Source organism: Cajanus cajan, chromosome 11, assembly GCF_000230855.2.
Source record: "Cajanus cajan strain Asha chromosome 11, NIPB_CcT2T_4, whole genome shotgun sequence".
In the NCBI taxonomy this organism is placed as follows: Eukaryota; Viridiplantae; Streptophyta; class Magnoliopsida; order Fabales; family Fabaceae; genus Cajanus; species Cajanus cajan.
In genome coordinates this window covers 21,544,269-21,561,333 of record NC_138527.1, presented here as the reverse complement: position 1 = coordinate 21,561,333, position 17,065 = coordinate 21,544,269, and the positions used below count along the sequence as shown (strand labels likewise).

At 30.0% G+C, this 17,065-nt stretch overlaps 1 protein-coding gene across 2 annotated transcripts in view; it reads left to right on the top strand.

Moving 5' to 3' along the window:
* The first annotated feature begins 9,378 nt into the window (after positions 1 to 9,378).
* LOC109815866 (receptor-like protein 4) overlaps positions 9,379 to 17,065 on the top strand; it is a 43,554-nt gene continuing 35,867 nt past the window's right edge. Inside the window, exons 1-6 of one of the 2 annotated variants that reach the window (XM_083066125.1) lie at positions 9,379 to 9,857; positions 9,959 to 11,023; positions 11,692 to 11,842; positions 12,796 to 12,867; positions 14,477 to 14,545; positions 16,946 to 17,014. In XM_083066125.1, the coding sequence (XP_082922251.1) occupies positions 9,764 to 9,857; positions 9,959 to 11,023; positions 11,692 to 11,842; positions 12,796 to 12,867; positions 14,477 to 14,545; positions 16,946 to 17,014 (1,520 nt within the window). In that variant the 5' untranslated portion in view covers positions 9,379 to 9,763. The remainder of the gene's footprint in view (positions 9,858 to 9,958; positions 11,024 to 11,691; positions 11,843 to 12,795; positions 12,868 to 14,476; positions 14,546 to 16,945; positions 17,015 to 17,065) is intronic. The other variant, XM_020380685.3, reaches the window with a different exon arrangement.

The following is a 17,065-nucleotide window of genomic DNA, read 5'->3' as shown; positions in this document are numbered from 1 at the left end:
TTATATAATAATTAACTTATCTTATTTAAATAATAATTAACTTATTTTATTTAAACATTAATTAACTTATTTAATTCAAATAATAATTAACTATTTAAATAATAATTATCATATTAATATTAAAAATTATTACCACACATTTAAATAAATATCTAAACATAATATTATTTATTATTATAATAATAATATATTTATTTTTAAAATTTTAAAAACAGAACAAAATTCATTTTTTAAAATGTAAAAAAAAAATCATGCTCAGATCGAATTCCGACAGGGTCTGGACGCTAGGGACACAACCATGTAGGTCAGAATTCGACTCTTTGGAGACCGAATTCTAAACCAGAACAATAAAGAGGTCTAATTGGGTAATTAAAGTGGCCTTAGGTATGTTTCAGAAATATTTTTTAAAAAGATATTTTTTTGGTAAAAAAACTGTTATCAATAACTTATATAATCTATACTAATATATAAAGGGAATACTTCTTTTAGTAACTACCTTGGTCACCATATTTTGTTGACCATTATACTCTTTTATTTTAAAAAATTAAAAAAATAATATTTTTCTCAAAATTAATACCTTAAAATTAATTGACTAATTATAACATTAGATTAACTTATATTTATTACTTAATTTTTATTTTATTTTATCTTTAATAGAGGTACGAAGTGCCTCAACCATACTAATATTCATAACGTTGTTTCATTTGTAAATAATAATAATAAATAGTCTTTAATTTAAAATAATTATAATAAACCAATATAAAAATTAATAAAATATTTTTTTATTCATCATAATTATAATGATTATATTAAAGTTTAACTTAAAATTCAATACATCTTGATTCGTCACTGGAATGATATTTCAAAATAGGTGGTCCATTAATAAATCTCCTATTATCAAAATATTTAGAAAAAATTACATTACTCGAGGGATGAAATATTACACTATCCTCTTATTTATGTTAAAATATATTATTTAATTTATTCAATTTAATATTATTAATATAAATTACATTTTCTCTTCTAAAAAAGTAACTATTATACTATTCGTCATTCATATGTTAAAATATTAAATAAATTATATTTTTTTGTCTCTTAGAAATAGAAATATTATATTATTACTCTTCTATTAAAAATATTTAACTTAATATTAATAAAAAAAATTGTCATAAAATTTTGAAATATATATATTTAATTAAATTATTCATAAAAAATATATTTTTGAAGTGTAACATATTTGAAAGGAGAAAAATGTCTATTTTAGCATAAGAAGGAAAAATGATATAATATTTATTTATGTGAGAGGATGTTAATGTAAGAAATGATCGATAATAAATTTTTTTTGTAATGAAAGTTAACAGAACTTTGATAAAGAATTTTTAAAAAATGAATAAAATATTATATATTAAAATCTATATAAAAAAATATTCTAATATTTTTAACTTAAAAAAGAACAACAATGTAATATTCATATTTTCTTAGAGGAGAAGAATATAATTTACTCAAATATTTAATGATGTAGATTATGAAAGAAAATTGTATTAATAGGAAAATTTTTAATACATCTATTTTTTTATAATTTACTCTTTCTGCCACTGATTTCATCACTATGAAACTGGACCAACATTCTTTGATCTCTCACCTTTATTAAATCACTCATTCAAAAATAATGGACTAAATTGTAATTTTATGTGTCTATTTCTCATAATTCATACTTTTTGTCTCCTATTTTATTTTAAAATAAAAATATTTATAATTTTCTTATTTTTAAAATATAATTTTGACCTTATTGTCAATTTAAAATTCTCTTAAATCTTACGTTATCTAATTATCATTATTCAAGTGATATGATATTTAATAATTTGATAAAAATAAAAGATAATAAAAAAAATCTTAATTTATATTTATTTTAATGTATTATAACTATTTATTTTATTAATAAATCTTATTTATGTAATTTTTAAAAAAAGTTTCTTTTATTTTCAATTATTATATTACTATATATCATATCGTTTAAATATGAATAAATATTAAAATTTAATAATTAATAAATATTAATTTAATAAAAAAACTAAAATTTTGTATTTTTAAATTAAAGAGATTAAAGATCTCTATTTTAAAATAAAGAGGTTAAGATTACCTATTAAAGAAAAATAAAGGAAGCAATTGAGTAGTTTATCAAAAACAATTTGAAGCTAAACTTAGCTAACAAAAGAAAAATGAAAATGTAAAAATTGAAACCCTTCCTAACATTAACCTCATTCTCGAGGTAGGCGTAATAGCATAGATTGAATTGAGGATGTAACCACACTCCAAACATAATACCCATTAAGAATTTTATTCATTACTAATATTTTAATACGTGCATACAACCTAAATTTTAATTATATATAACTGAAATTATAATATATATATATATATATATAATTTAAATTACAAATTATACTATTTTAAATTTTATAAATAAACATTTTTAACATTTAAATTATATCTTATATTGATGATAAAGGATTTATATTGTGACACAAATTATTTTTAATTATTAATAATTAATTTTTAAAATATGAAAATTTAATTAAAAATATATATGATAAATAAATTGAGAAGTATTTTATGTAATTCTTAATTTAAGGTAATTATAATGGTACATGAATAAAGTATTTGCTAAAGTACTTTTTTTTTTTGAACAGCAATTTGCTAAAGTACTTTATCTTAGAGGCTCCCAAAAAATATATCAAATAATATTTTTTAAAAATTTCTTGTACGTAAAACAAAATTTTGGACAAATTATATTTTTTAACTAAGCATTTTCTTATAAAACAAACTTGGATTAATTAATGATTAAAAAAGTTGGATTAATCAGAAGTCATTAAATAAAAATAAAGAGCCAAAAACTTACCCGCGATTGCAAGTTTGCATTTGCAACCTATCCTGACAACGCCGCTCTATTCACCAACTGCCTTATTTAAGTCATTACTCATTTCTTCAATAAATGATCATTGAATAATTAATTTTTAGTTTAATTTATCAACAAATTCGAATAGGGTTATTCTATTATTAACTTATTTGTATAACATTTTTCAACCAATAATTTGACTCCCAAAATAATTTTTACAAACAAAAATTGGCAGTCTCTTTAATAAATGGGAGATTACAATAAATCAATCCAATACAAACATGCTCCTTGCAATTACAATTTAAATGAGGTAATTGAACTACTTTATCTTTGTTTATTATGATTAATTAATTGACAATATAATAAAACATAAGGAAAAAACAACTTAAATAGTTATTATAAAGTTAAAATCATTTGATAATTGTTAAAAAAAATCATTTAATAATACCCTTTCCCGTCCTTTTTAGGAGATTTAGAGGGTGTATTGGATTAGGATTTTAAAGGACTTTTTTAGTTAAAAAAAATCCTACGGATTTTAAAAGATTTTGCAGGATTTTCATGACTTTTAAGATTTTACAGGATTCTACAAGACTTAAAATCAGGATTTTAATGGATTCTGCAAGACTTTTAAATCAGGATTTTAATGGATTCTGTTGGGATTTTGTAGAATTTTCATGGATTTTTGACATTTGATAAGATTTCAAAAAAAAATTCATACATTCAAATTTAAAGAGTCAAAGACAAAAATAATAAAAAAAATAATGTCTAGATAATTAATAATAATAATAATAATAATAATAATAATTCTCCATAATATCTTGTCCTCTTAAATAGCATTCACCCACATATCCATATCTATACTAGTCCTCCAAGCATTAGCGTATTTTCGCTCTTGTTCCTGGATTTGAATAATAGGTTCAAAAGTATGATCTTCATTAATTGGTAACGTTGAAGATGAAGGTTCATCTACCGCTTCAATTGGAAATTCATCAGAACGACATTCTTTACGTAGAAAATTATTTAGTGTTACACATATTAACACAAGTTCTACTCGTGTCTTAAATAAAAATGGAGATGCTGACTTAAAAATTTTGAACCTTGATTTAAAAATACCAAATATTTTCTCGATCACATTCCTTAAAGACGCATGACAAAGATTGAACAATTCTTTCTCATTTTCAGGATTATTACCCTGACCTGCAAAATCTTGTAGTTGATACCTTACACCTCGAAATGGAGCTAAAAATTAGCATCGATTAGGAAATCCACAATCCACCAAAAAAATAGTTACCTAATTACATATGCAATATATATAATATTAGTATAATAATAATAATAATAATAATAATAATTATTATTATTATTATTATTATTATTATTATTTAAAGAATAAGCATTTAGATATAAAGAATATATATATATATATATATATATTATTTTAGTTATATATTATATGATAATTTTTAACGATATTTATAAATATAAATTATTTTAACAAATATTTTAACAATATTTCCTCTTTTAAAAAATAAGCTAATGAAGACATAAATTCTAAACTCTAAAAAATTAGATACTGCAACGTTTTATGTTAATTTTCTTTTTTAAAATATAAAAAAGTCCTAATTTCACAATATAAAAAGAAAAAGAAAAATTCATAGTAAAAAAAATAAAATAATTGTTGAGTCATAAAAGGAGGAGAATAAGAGTAACAAACTTAAGGGAAGAAGATAAATCGCAATTTTTATGCTAAGAGGGTTCTTCCCCCAATTAAGATCAATTTTCATCTCATTTTACTCACAGAAACCCTAACAAATTCATCTTTTATATATATATATATATATATATATATATATTGTAGAGATTATAATATCAATTTCATCTTTCACTTTTTTCTTTTCTTGACGTGTGTTATAAAAAAAATTACCACTTAAAAGTTAAAATTTTAAGCATTTTTTTTGTGTTATATAAAGGAACAAATTCAACTACATAGAATAAAATAAAGCAAGTCAATTAAAGAGAACGAACAGAAAAATAGAACAAATCAATGACACTATCATTTATATATCGGAGTTTCACAAAATAGGAGAATGAGATGAGAATAATATTACAATATTATATATGAGCAATGAACAATAGTGCAGTATTATTAGCAAAGAAAAAATGGAGAAGACAGGAGCATAGAAAAAAAAGATAAAAAACTCACTTGAAAATTCTTGAAAAGTCACTTCAAACAATCTTTCAAAATCCGATGGGTTTGGATGGGATTGTTTTATGAATTTGGTATTTATAGATAACACTAGAAAGTCCTTCAAAATCCCTCTCACACAACAATCCTTTAAAATCCTTATATTTTTGAATACCAATGGATTGTTTTTAAGTTGTAAAAAATCTCAAATGAATACCAATGGATTTTAATGGACTCTTTAAAAAATCTTGAAAATCCTGATTGAATACCACTGGATTATTTTTAAGTGACATAAAATCCTGATTGAATACTAATGGATTTTTTTACTCAAAAAAAGTCTTTTAAAATCCTAAGAAATCCTAAACCAATACACCCCCTTTAAATTAAAATTATTTAATCTATTTTATAAGAACTATTCTAAAATAGTTCTTCTATTAATTAAAATTATCATTGATATCATTAAGTACATAATTAGGTATGCGAATCAATTAATAGGAAATTACTATTTTTTAGATAATTATATTATTGATATGAATGTTTGGTCAATAAAAATCATGTTTTACAAACATAAATTAATCTTTAATGGACAATTTTAAGATACTGAATCTTATCCACAAATCAAAAAAATAATATTATTGTTATGCAACATTCTTAACTTTGCCAAAAATATGTGATTTACACTTAAAAAAATACAACAAATTAAAATAGGTATAGAAAATCAAAATAAAACAAAATAAAATGATAAAAAAAAAATTAGGACCATGGGTCCAGGGCCGACCTGCATGTGAGGTCAACAATGTCCTTATTTTAGGCCTCTTTTAATAAAATATTTTATATTATTATTTATATAATTTTTTTCAAGATTTTATAACTTAAAAGCTACTTTTGCATTCTTAAAAATCACTTCAAAAAATTTATTTTTAAAAGATATATAAATATAATTATTTTTTAAGATCCATTTTTAAAATATTTTTATTAAAAATATTATTATTAATTTTAATAAAAGTTTAACTTTAAAATTTATTTTAGAGTTAATAATACGATGGAGTAGAGACATGACATTTTTCTTTTTCTCCTACTAAATGCTTTCTAAAACTAGTCAACTTTACTTTATAATGTGGTTGTAAAGTGGACATTAACAGAAAGAAAAATATATGGAAAAATAATTTATCTTAAATTTTTAAGGGGTATTATTCATATTATGGAAAAAAATTTAGTTATTTTATTTTGATAAATTTTATAAATTTTCTCATTGGTTTAACATTTACTAGAAAAATAATTATAAAAATAATTTATTTGTAAAACTGGAGTGGCTCTTTTAGATCTTGTCTCCTAACTAAGGGCTCAATAGTATTTTCTTTGAAAAACAATAGTTTCTTTAGTCAAAGCGAGTTAGATATTTGAGCACAAAGATACATTTATTCTAATTTAGTTCCAAAAAAATATAGTTCATATACATAATTTATTTTATATATTTATTATATAAGTTAAAACTCTTATTTAGTCCCTGATAACATTTTATTTTTTTCAATTTAGTCCCATTTTAATTTTTGGTCTCAATTTGGTCCCCAATAATTTAAATTATTGCAATTTGGGACTTCCGTCCAAATGATTTAAACGGAGTTAACTGTTGGTCACGTGGCATCCACGTGGATGCCACGTAAATGCGTACGTGGACGCCAAATTTTTTGAAAAAACCTGGAACCAGAACGGCCTGTTCTGAAACCAAAATGGGCCGTTCTGGATGCACTCTTGGTGTGTTAATTTTGTATCCGGAACGACCCGTTCCAGGTGCAAATTTAACATACTAAGAGTGCAACCAGAACGGGCCGTTCTGGTTTCAGAACGAGTCGTTCTGGTTCTAGAATACCACACACGAATGGTCACTGATTATAGTTTACGGTTGTGAATCGTGAAAGAAAAAAGATCCAAGGTACAAAGCATTTCAAACACTGGATTTGGTAATATTATCAATGAAAATTGATAACTTCAATTGCTGAACAATTGGGTTATACAGTGTATCATTAAGGACAATGCAGTGTATCACTAAAGACAATGTTAGCAAATTTTATTTCATTGTTAGTCAAACTGGAGTGAACCACTTACTACCAAATTGATACTATACAGTCAAGGATGAAACATAACGATGTTTTCCCTTGAGCGTTACCCAGATGATTTCCTTTCTCAGTAATTTCTTTGAACTTTTTTAGTATATGTTATGTTCTGAATTTTTGTTTTCAGTTTCTGAATCATGTTTCTGTCTTTGAATTTATGATATGTTATGAATTTTTATTTTCAATTTTTGAATCACATTGCAGCATTTTGGTCAATGCATGCATGAAGTTGGCTTTCTGGAAAGGCTCGTTCTGAATCCAGAACGGCTCGTTCTAAAACCAGAACGGCCCGTTCTGGTTTCAGAACGGTCCCGTTTTGATTTCAGAACAGCCCGTTCTTATGCACTCATGGTGTGTGAAATTTTCATTTGGAACGACCCGTTTCAGTTACAAAATTAATACATACCATGTGCAAGCAGAACGACCCGTTTTGGTTTCAGAACGGGCCATTCTGGTTCCAGGTGTATTCGTGCAATTTGGCATCCACGTACGCATCTACGTGGCATCCACGTGGACGCCACGTGGCATCCACGTGACCAACAGTTAACTCCGTTTAAATCATTTGGATGGAAGTCCCAAATTGTAATAATTTAAATTATTGGGGACCAAATTGAGACCAAAAATTAAAGTGAGACTAAATTGAAACAAAAAAAATGTTATCAGGGACCAAATAAGGGTTTTAACCTATTATATATTTACATTATTTATTTTATTATATTTTTTTATTCGTTTCTATTGTACACAATTTTTTTCAATAAGATATTTACTATATATTTTTTACCTCTCTTATCATATATGTACGTGTACCTTTATACGACTTCAAACTAACTTACATCTCGGTCACATGTTGAGGCTTGAGGATGGTGTGGCCATTGTGTGTGTAACCTACAACCCAAAGCTTGTAAGACTGTAAACTCTTGGGTGTTCACAAACCAACCTTAGCCTCAACATGGTAATTAGGTTATTCTTTGCACACAAAAAAAGTTGGCTTTAGGCGAGTTCTATATCAACTAGGTGCTACTTGTATGCCTAAGTCAAATGCCAACAAGATCTTCTACATACATCGTGACGTAACTATGTAGGCAAATTGTCTTCTTAGAGTCACAACGGTGATTGCAAAATAAATACACCTACAAAAGATGTCATAACTTCCCAATTAACACAATACAAAAAAAGAGAGGGGTACATAAGTGGATCTGAAAACACCCTAGAAAAGGACATGACATAAGAGAAAACTTCAATGTTCAAGATAAGTCTTTTGGACATAGAAAAACATACTTACTCTTAAATGCTAGAGTAACATGTTCTTCATGGTGAAGACTTCTATGTTTAAGATTAACCATCTTGAATATTCACCATTATGGTCACATCTGACATGAATGAATCATTCAGGGGTTGTTCTACACTAATTCCTAGGCTTTTTAGACTTGAGATTGGTGGACAAGTGTATCATCTCAAATATAATACAACATGGACTCTTCGAGATGATATAAGGTGACAATGAATAATAGAGTATTTAATGTATTGCACAAGTCGGGGTCTGTATCGCTTAACATACCAATCAAAGTTAGAATAGGGGATAAATGGTGTTAAATTGACCTCTAATACATAGTATGTGATTTGTTATACTTATTCAGGCTTAAGGGAAGTCAAAATCAGTTCAACCTTAAAAAATCTAGACCAAATTTTATCTTTAAAAATCAAGATAATATACAAAAATATGATACCTAAATTACTTTTATCGAATCCTGAAACTCTCAAGTCCATAAACATATAATTAGTTAACTATAAAAATCCTAATCCTAAGATAAAAAAAAACAAATTATACTTTTGAATACTCTAACTTTAATAGAGTGAATCCTAAAATACTTTTTGTAGCGAAATAAAGATAAATTTATTAGACACAAAAACACACACTTATTATTTTTATTTTTTAGGGAAACACACACTTAAATATTAAAATACCATGGTTTTCGTATTATCGGAACAATATAATTGATTTGATCACATATATATTTTTTCCCTCCATTTCCATTATATACAGTTTGTTGTATACATAAATGAAGTGACTTATTTAGAGAATGCTCTTAGGTAAATGACGAGGTTCTGATTGATGAGTTTCTGAACGGTGACTTGGCTCGAGTCACGTGCGTACAAAGCTCATTATTGTCATGAAAAGGTCCATTTATGGATATCAACATCAAGTCCACCAATATCTTACAACACTCACTCACGTAGAGTTACTATACCCCAACCGAACCCACCCCTTTTGTACAATTAACACGATTTTGATTCACTAATTGCCATTTTTTCTCACTTCTACAAGCAAACAAACAAAACAAAAAAAGTCACAAAACTTGAGCACTCCTTCGTTCCAAGTTCCACCTCTTCTTCACCCTTGGTTCTTCCTTTTCTCCACTCTCACGCAAACACCTTACACCACATTTCCCGGGAATCTCATTTTTCATTTCATTACATTATCATTACCATTATTACCCACTTCTTTAGTTCACATTCTCTCTCCCTTATGTCTTTACGCTCACACCATCATCACTTGAACTAAACACAATGTCTCTCTTTCTCACTCTCTCCTTCTTCTTATGCTTCCTCTTCACCACCGCTGGGAACACTCTTGCTCCTCCCTCACCCTCATTCCCACACGGTACGCTTCTCCGCACACAACCAAAACCTCACACCGCCACTCTAATTTTGTTAATTTTTGTTTAATAATAATAATAATGATGATTTGGATTATTGACACAGGTCTTGCTTACCACATCGACTGCGGCAGTCCAACGAACAGCACTGACCCGTTTAACACCACGTGGCTCTCCGACCGCTACTTCAGCGGCGGCGCCGCCGCGATCGTGTCGGAGCCGCTGCGCTTCCGTCACGCGCACGAGAAGACGCTCCGCTACTTCCCAATCTCCTCCGGGAAGAAGAACTGCTACGCAATTCCCTCGCTGCCGCCCTCGCGCTACCTCCTCCGCACGTTCGTCGTCTACGACAACTACGACGGCAAGTCGCACCCTCCCTCCTTCGACGTCGCCGTCGCCGGCACCGTCGTCTTCTCCTGGCGCTCCCCGTGGCCCCAGTCCGTCGCGCGCGACGGCGCCTACGCTGACCTCTTCGCCGCATTCGCTTCCTCCGAAGCCCTAATTTGCTTCTACAGCTTCGCCACCGACCCTCCGGTGGTCTCCTCGATCGAGCTCTTCGCCGCCGATCCGGCCTCCTACGACGTCGCCGCCATCGGCGACAACGGAACGGTGCTCGTCAACTACGGGAGGCTCTCCTGCGGCTCCGACCAGTGGGGGCCGGGGTTCTCCAACGACTCTGACCGGTTCGGCCGCTCGTGGCAGTCCGATTCGGAGTTCCGAACCGGCCGGAGCAGGGTCGTCGCCGTGTCCACGCGGAATGGCATCAGCGGGACCGATCAGAAGCCGAATTACTTCCCGGAGAAGCTGTACCAGAGCGCCGCCGCGACGGCGGCGACGGCCGAGGAGGGTGACGGGGTTTTGGAGTACGAATTGAGCGTGGACGCGAAGCTTGATTACTTGGTGTGGCTGCATTTTGCGGAGATTGAAGGGAGGGTGAGGAGGGCCGGGGAGAGGGTGTTTGATGTGTTCATCAATGATGAGAATTTGACTAGGGTTGATATTTACAAGCAAGTAGGGGGTTTTGCTGCGTTTACTTGGCATCACACGGTGAAGAATTTGAGTAGCAGCATGTTAAGCGTGAAGCTTGTGGGGGTGGTGGGTGCGCCTTTGATTTGTGGGATTGAGAATTATGCTTTGGTGCCTAGTGATCCTTCCACAGTTCCTCAACAAGGTGGGTGTTTTTTTTTTTTTTTTTTTTTTTTTTTTTTTTTTTTTCGGGAATTGTGAATTATGGCTTTGGTTAAATTAAATTCTGTGTTTTTTGGGAAATTTTGATGCCCCGGTTTGTTTTTTCTTGATTTGGTGGGGTGTTGATAAATTTTTTGCCGATGCTTTGAGAGGGGAGTTCGTTGTTGAAGTTGCATGCCAATTTGGAAACTTTGGTGGGTGAAAGGAATCTGATTTTGTTTTCTTCTTTTGGTGGCTTGTTCGTAATTTTCTGTTTGGGAATGTTGATGTCATGAGGTGGTGTATTATTGGAAATTTAGTTAGGGTGTTATGATTTATTAATTTTGTGTAATAATGGTTGTCGATTATATAGCTTTTCTTTATTTTAACTTTTTCCGCAATTATTTTGTGTGTGTGGCTTTGAATTGATGTCATAAATTGGTGTGTTTTTTTTAAATTTTGTTAGGGGGTTATGATTTAAAAATTTCGTCAAAATATATTTATTTACCAATTATTTTTGGCGGTTTCTTTTTGGGTAATGATTTTTATTTACAATTCAACAACGGGGAAGGAGGGACTTGGTCAAGATTTTGTTGACCGGCGAGCAACTACACAAGAATTGTGGTCACTGAATGAACTTTCTTTTTCTTCGTTTTCTTTGCTTGAGTGCAGTGGTTGCCATGAAAGCATTGAAAGACTCGCTCAGGGTTCCTGAAAGAATGGGTTGGAATGGAGATCCTTGTGCTCCTACTAATTGGGATGCTTGGGAGGGAGTTACATGCCGTATGAGCAAGGATAATACTGCTCTTGTGATAAGTCAAATGTACGCATTCTTTACCATTCTCCTAAGTTTTGCAATTCAGCTTCTAGTTGGTTGTGGGAAAGAAAATTATTGCTACGTGTACAAGGAGTCTTACTTAAAAAGTCTCTTAATATTTGACATTTGAATCTTTTTGTATAAGGTTAGTGGTGGGGTACATATCACATGCTAAATATACAGACTTGAAACTAGAGGGTGGGTGAGTCTAAACTGCTCATGATCTGTTATGGCCATATCATTGTATGAGAAAGACTTAGAGTCTGTTTGGGTAAACTTCTTCAAAAGCACTTATAGGAGAGAAAAATAGAAAAGAAAAATTAAATAAGCTTCTCCATAAGCTAAAATTAGCTTATGTATAAACTAATGTTTAGAAGCTCTCTCTTATTAGCTTTCAAAATCTTATTTTTAACTTATGCATAATCTAGTTTTAGCTGATTGAGAAGTTTATTTCAATTTTTCTTATTTTTTCTTTCTAGAAGTGTTTCTAGAGAAGCTTATTCAAATTAAACAAGCTTCCCTGTAAGTTAAAAATAGCTTATGCATAAGCTAATTTTTAGAGGTTCTCTTGTATTAGCTTTTCTAAAATCTTATTTTTAACTTGCACATAAACAAGTTTTAACTTGTTGAGAAATTTATTTCATATTTTTTCCTTCTAAAAGTGCTTTTGGAGAAACTTATCCATACAAACTATTATTCTATTTTTGTACAAAACTAAAAACAGAAGTTTCCCCTCATAAAATATTCTGTCATTGACCTTTTGGGCTTATCGATACTCCTTACCCTAAATAGCTTGGTAGGTAGGGGATTATGGGTTCAACTTATGCTCCCTGAAACTAGGAATAAAAATGGTGGAAGTTACAATTTGTTTCTTGTTCAGATAATTGTTTTTCTCCAACCATTTATGATTTATTTCCTCTCTTAAAGCTGTGACTTTATCCTTTCAATTTTCATTTCAGTGATTTGGGCAGTCAAGGCTTGAAAGGGTTCATAAGTGACCAGATTAGTCTTTTGTCAGACTTGGTAAGCCTGTAAGTATCAGCAGCCAAATGTTGAAAATATACTAATTGACCTAGGTGTATAAAATTTCCTGTTGTCTTAAGGTGCTCTGTAGTTTATTTGTTCAAAGCAGTAGTCATAGTCTGTAGTCGTTAGCTTGTTATGTTCAATTATATTTTGTATGGCTTATACTTGTTTCTTCCATGAGAACCTAGGTTGTCAAATTCAAAGAGTCTGTAATATTCTTGTCTATGGAGCTTCCAAAAAACTCAAACTCATAAATGTTTAACTAATACAAAATAATATTTAAAAGTAAAATGAGAAATGGTGTTCTTGTAAGTATTCCAAATCAACAATACCTTAATCTTTATCCTCACACCTTTAATGACTTACACTAGTCACTCTTTTTAACATGGACTTAAAAGAAAATATAGAAACAATAACACCAAAACCAAAAGAACAGAACACAAATAGAGCTTAACCGACATTCTGCAGTGGGACAAGAAAATATATTCAAACTTAATGTTGGGAAAATGCAGCAAACAGAACTGTGCTTAATTGCTCATCTTCCCAATAAAACAAGCACAATATAATGACGATTTTACCCAACAGAATACCATAGAACTTGAGCACAAATAGTACATGAACACAAATAGAACACATGGAAGCTAAGCAGAAATAGAACAAGTACAAAACTTGGTTATATTTGAAACTTGAAAGCACATAATAGAACAGATTTGCAGAAATGATTTGATCATGCATTTGGGTTCAAGAGTCATGTCCTTTGTAGACGACAGTTTGCTTCATCGTGAGTCTTGACCTGGATTTGCCAAATCACCATATGTAGAAAATGCTTTGATTGTGTGGCTAGGTTCACAAATGAATTACTGGTTTCATGAACAAACTGTCGAAGCCGTGATTGGGTGGCTTTCTGTGACACATGTGCGAGGGCTTCATTGAGTGCTTTGTGTTTTCCTTGAGCAGAAATGGTGTGTAGAAGGGGGCAACTAAAACATGGTTGCTTTGGGCAAATTTGTTGCAGATGTAGAATTTAATTCTCACAAGTCATATCTTACTGGTTGGCTTGGTGTTTTAACTTGCATTTCTGTGCATGTCTGAGTGAATTTGATTCCACTAATTCTACCAAGAAACAAGCTTGAGAGTGTGTCAACTCAATTTGCCTACCTAGAATTATAAACTCGTATAAACTTGTATAATTCTGCGAGATCAATTGCTAGTTTGACGGCTATCATTAGAACAATATGAATATTATTTATTTTCAATACAATCAGCCTTGGTACTTTCAACCAAACTTGTTTTCTTTGTTGCGGCTACATGTTTATATTCTGATAGGACACATCATGTTGACACAATCATGATATATGTTAACACCTTCCCTTCATTATACTTGATAAACGGACAACATTCTTAATCGATTCTGTTCTTAATCACTGATAAAATTTATTGAATATTCAGCCTTGTTTTGTTGTACATGCATTTTGGCTGGAATTTTGGATCTAGATGCCCATATACTTCTGTAGTAGATTGTTTATGCTTTCAGTATGTGTTTCCCTAGACAAACTTAGTCATGTATGTTTATATTGGTTTATATCATTGAGTAACTTCTCTTTAATTTTTCAGGAACTTGAGTTCTAATTTGTTGGTCGGTGATATACCTTTGGGACTCGGGCAGAAATCCCTTATACACCTGTAAGTTTTGAGTTTTTGTTTTTCTAAATGTATGCAAACTATTTTACAGAACTCAATTGACTGGAGTCCTTTGTTTGATTTTTTATACTAGTTTCCAAGTTATTTACCCCACTTAAAATCCATATTTTGCAAGATATTTCTTTCATTTAATTTTGCTACTTAACTGAATATTGAAGAGAAAATGTCCAATATTTTTCCAGAAGGTATTGATCATTAAAACTGGCTTGTAAAATGAAAGTTATCCCTCACTTTAGGCCTTAGAAAGGGGGTCTGGGCCTAACTCAACCCTATAAAATATTAAAAACTGGCTTGTAAGGTGAAGGTTGCCCCTCACTTATAAACCTTGTTTTCCTTATTTCTAGTCAATGTTGAACTTGAATTTTTCCCAATAGTATGAAATCTCATGTTTAGAAACATCGGTATTGATCATTCACTGATAATTAAATGCCATCTGTTTTGTCCTTTTAAGAACCAATTTGATGCCACTGTAAGGTACAATTTGATAGCATAAATTGAAATTGAATGACCGATATGTTGCATTATTCATTTATAAATGAAGGACCAAAATGGACTTGTACTGGAATATTATCATGTATCTGTATAATATGTTTTTCTTGCATAGGTACCTTGTTCCAAGTTCCAACAAATAATTCATTTTTCTAAATTTTAAACATTTTTTTATTCCAAACACAAGAAAAAATAATTTTTCATTCCTATTATTTCTATTAGATAGAATATATTTTATAGAAATAATAGGAAAAAAGATCTATTAAATCATGTCTTCTTGTATCAAATATATTTTTTTATTCCAAACACAAGAAACATATTTTGTTGCCACTTAGAATAATGCCAACAAAGTGTATATAAGTAGGGAGTAATTCTCTCCTTACAAACCGGTTTTGTAGGATTGAGTTAGACTCATAACCTACTATTCTAAGATGGTAATAAAGCTACTCTAGATCCATCAAAAGCGCCACCCACCATTGAGGTGTATTGGAAAAATCTTAAGTTCCTCATTGACTAAAGATTAGACAAACAAAAAGTTTATAAATGGGAGACAACCCTTAACCTTACAACCCAATTTTTTAAGGTTAAGTTAGATTCACAATTAGGATTGAACCAACTCGAAAATAGTTTGATTTGATAATTAACACATTGAACTTGGTTTATGAATCAAATGAGCTGAACTTAAGTCAATGATTGAGCTCAATAAATAAATGAACCGAACTTGAGTTGCGTATAGTTCGACTCGTTTAGTTCATGAATCGGCTTGACATAAATATATAACTAACATTCTATTTAATTTCAACTTATTAAAATTTAAAAGAACTTTCAAAATTTAGTTATAAGTTAATAATAATAAAAGAAGTGAACACTTTAAAATTTAATGATTATGGATTGGATTTTCTATTATTTATGCAAGGTGTAGTTTTAATTTATATAGACTTCAGTTGTAATTATGTTTCTTTATAGTTGTATCTTGTAATCTTGAAAAGTTAATAGAATAAGTTATGTTTTGTTTTTTAAAAAAATAAACAACCAATTTATTTAAAATCTATTATTATATTGAAAATTTGAAATGTATAAGATTAAAAAAAAATTAATTTTTGCTTCATGTGATTTGAGCTAACGAGCTAAGCTGAGTTGCTAGTGAGTTTGAACTAAGTTGAGTTCGAGCTAGAAAAAAGGTTCACGTCGAACTTGAGTCGAGTTGTAAGTTGAGCCAAATGTTGTCGGCCGAGCTGAGTAGAATCGAGTTCGACTCAGCTTGACTTATTTCCAACCCTACTCATTACCCACATTCTTAAGAGATGCATACTATATTTTTCCAGCAAATAATGTATGTGAGAACTGAGAAAGAAACAAGAAACTTCTACTTACAGTTTTTTTCTTATTTAAGAAAGGAATTCATTACAATGTTAAATAATCTTGCTATGAATAAACAAAATATAGTAAACAAAAAATATTCAAATTTCTTATCTTGATCTGCAAAAAGTTCTACTTTGGAGGGTTTTTTTAATCTGAAAGAAAGAAAAATAGAATAAAGAAGACAATGCAACATGTAAAATAGAATATTTTTTTAATTTTTATTTCATTTGAGTATTTGACGAACAATATTCAAGAACAAGGTTATTTGGTGAAGGAGAGGATAATGTTTGAGAATCAGCTGTAGATGGAGTGACAAAGGGGATCATTTCTTTATGATTCATGCCATAGGATTTTTAGGAATAGAAAGGAAAATCCACATGCTAAATTATGGAGTCAAGTAATAATGTTATAAGTTTTTTATTAAAAGAATATTTTGTGTAAATATTATTAGTAAGCTGTTGATCTATATTATTAATTAATCTAATGTTACTTATTTAATATTTTACTTGTTTTCTTTGACAAACGCTGTAGGGACTTGTCCAGCAATCAGTTAACAGGCTCCATACCAGATAGTATAGCCTCTTCAGGTTTGCAGCTCGTGTAAGTATCTACTGCATTATATTTAGGATTTTGTTAACAGGTGCCTTTAGG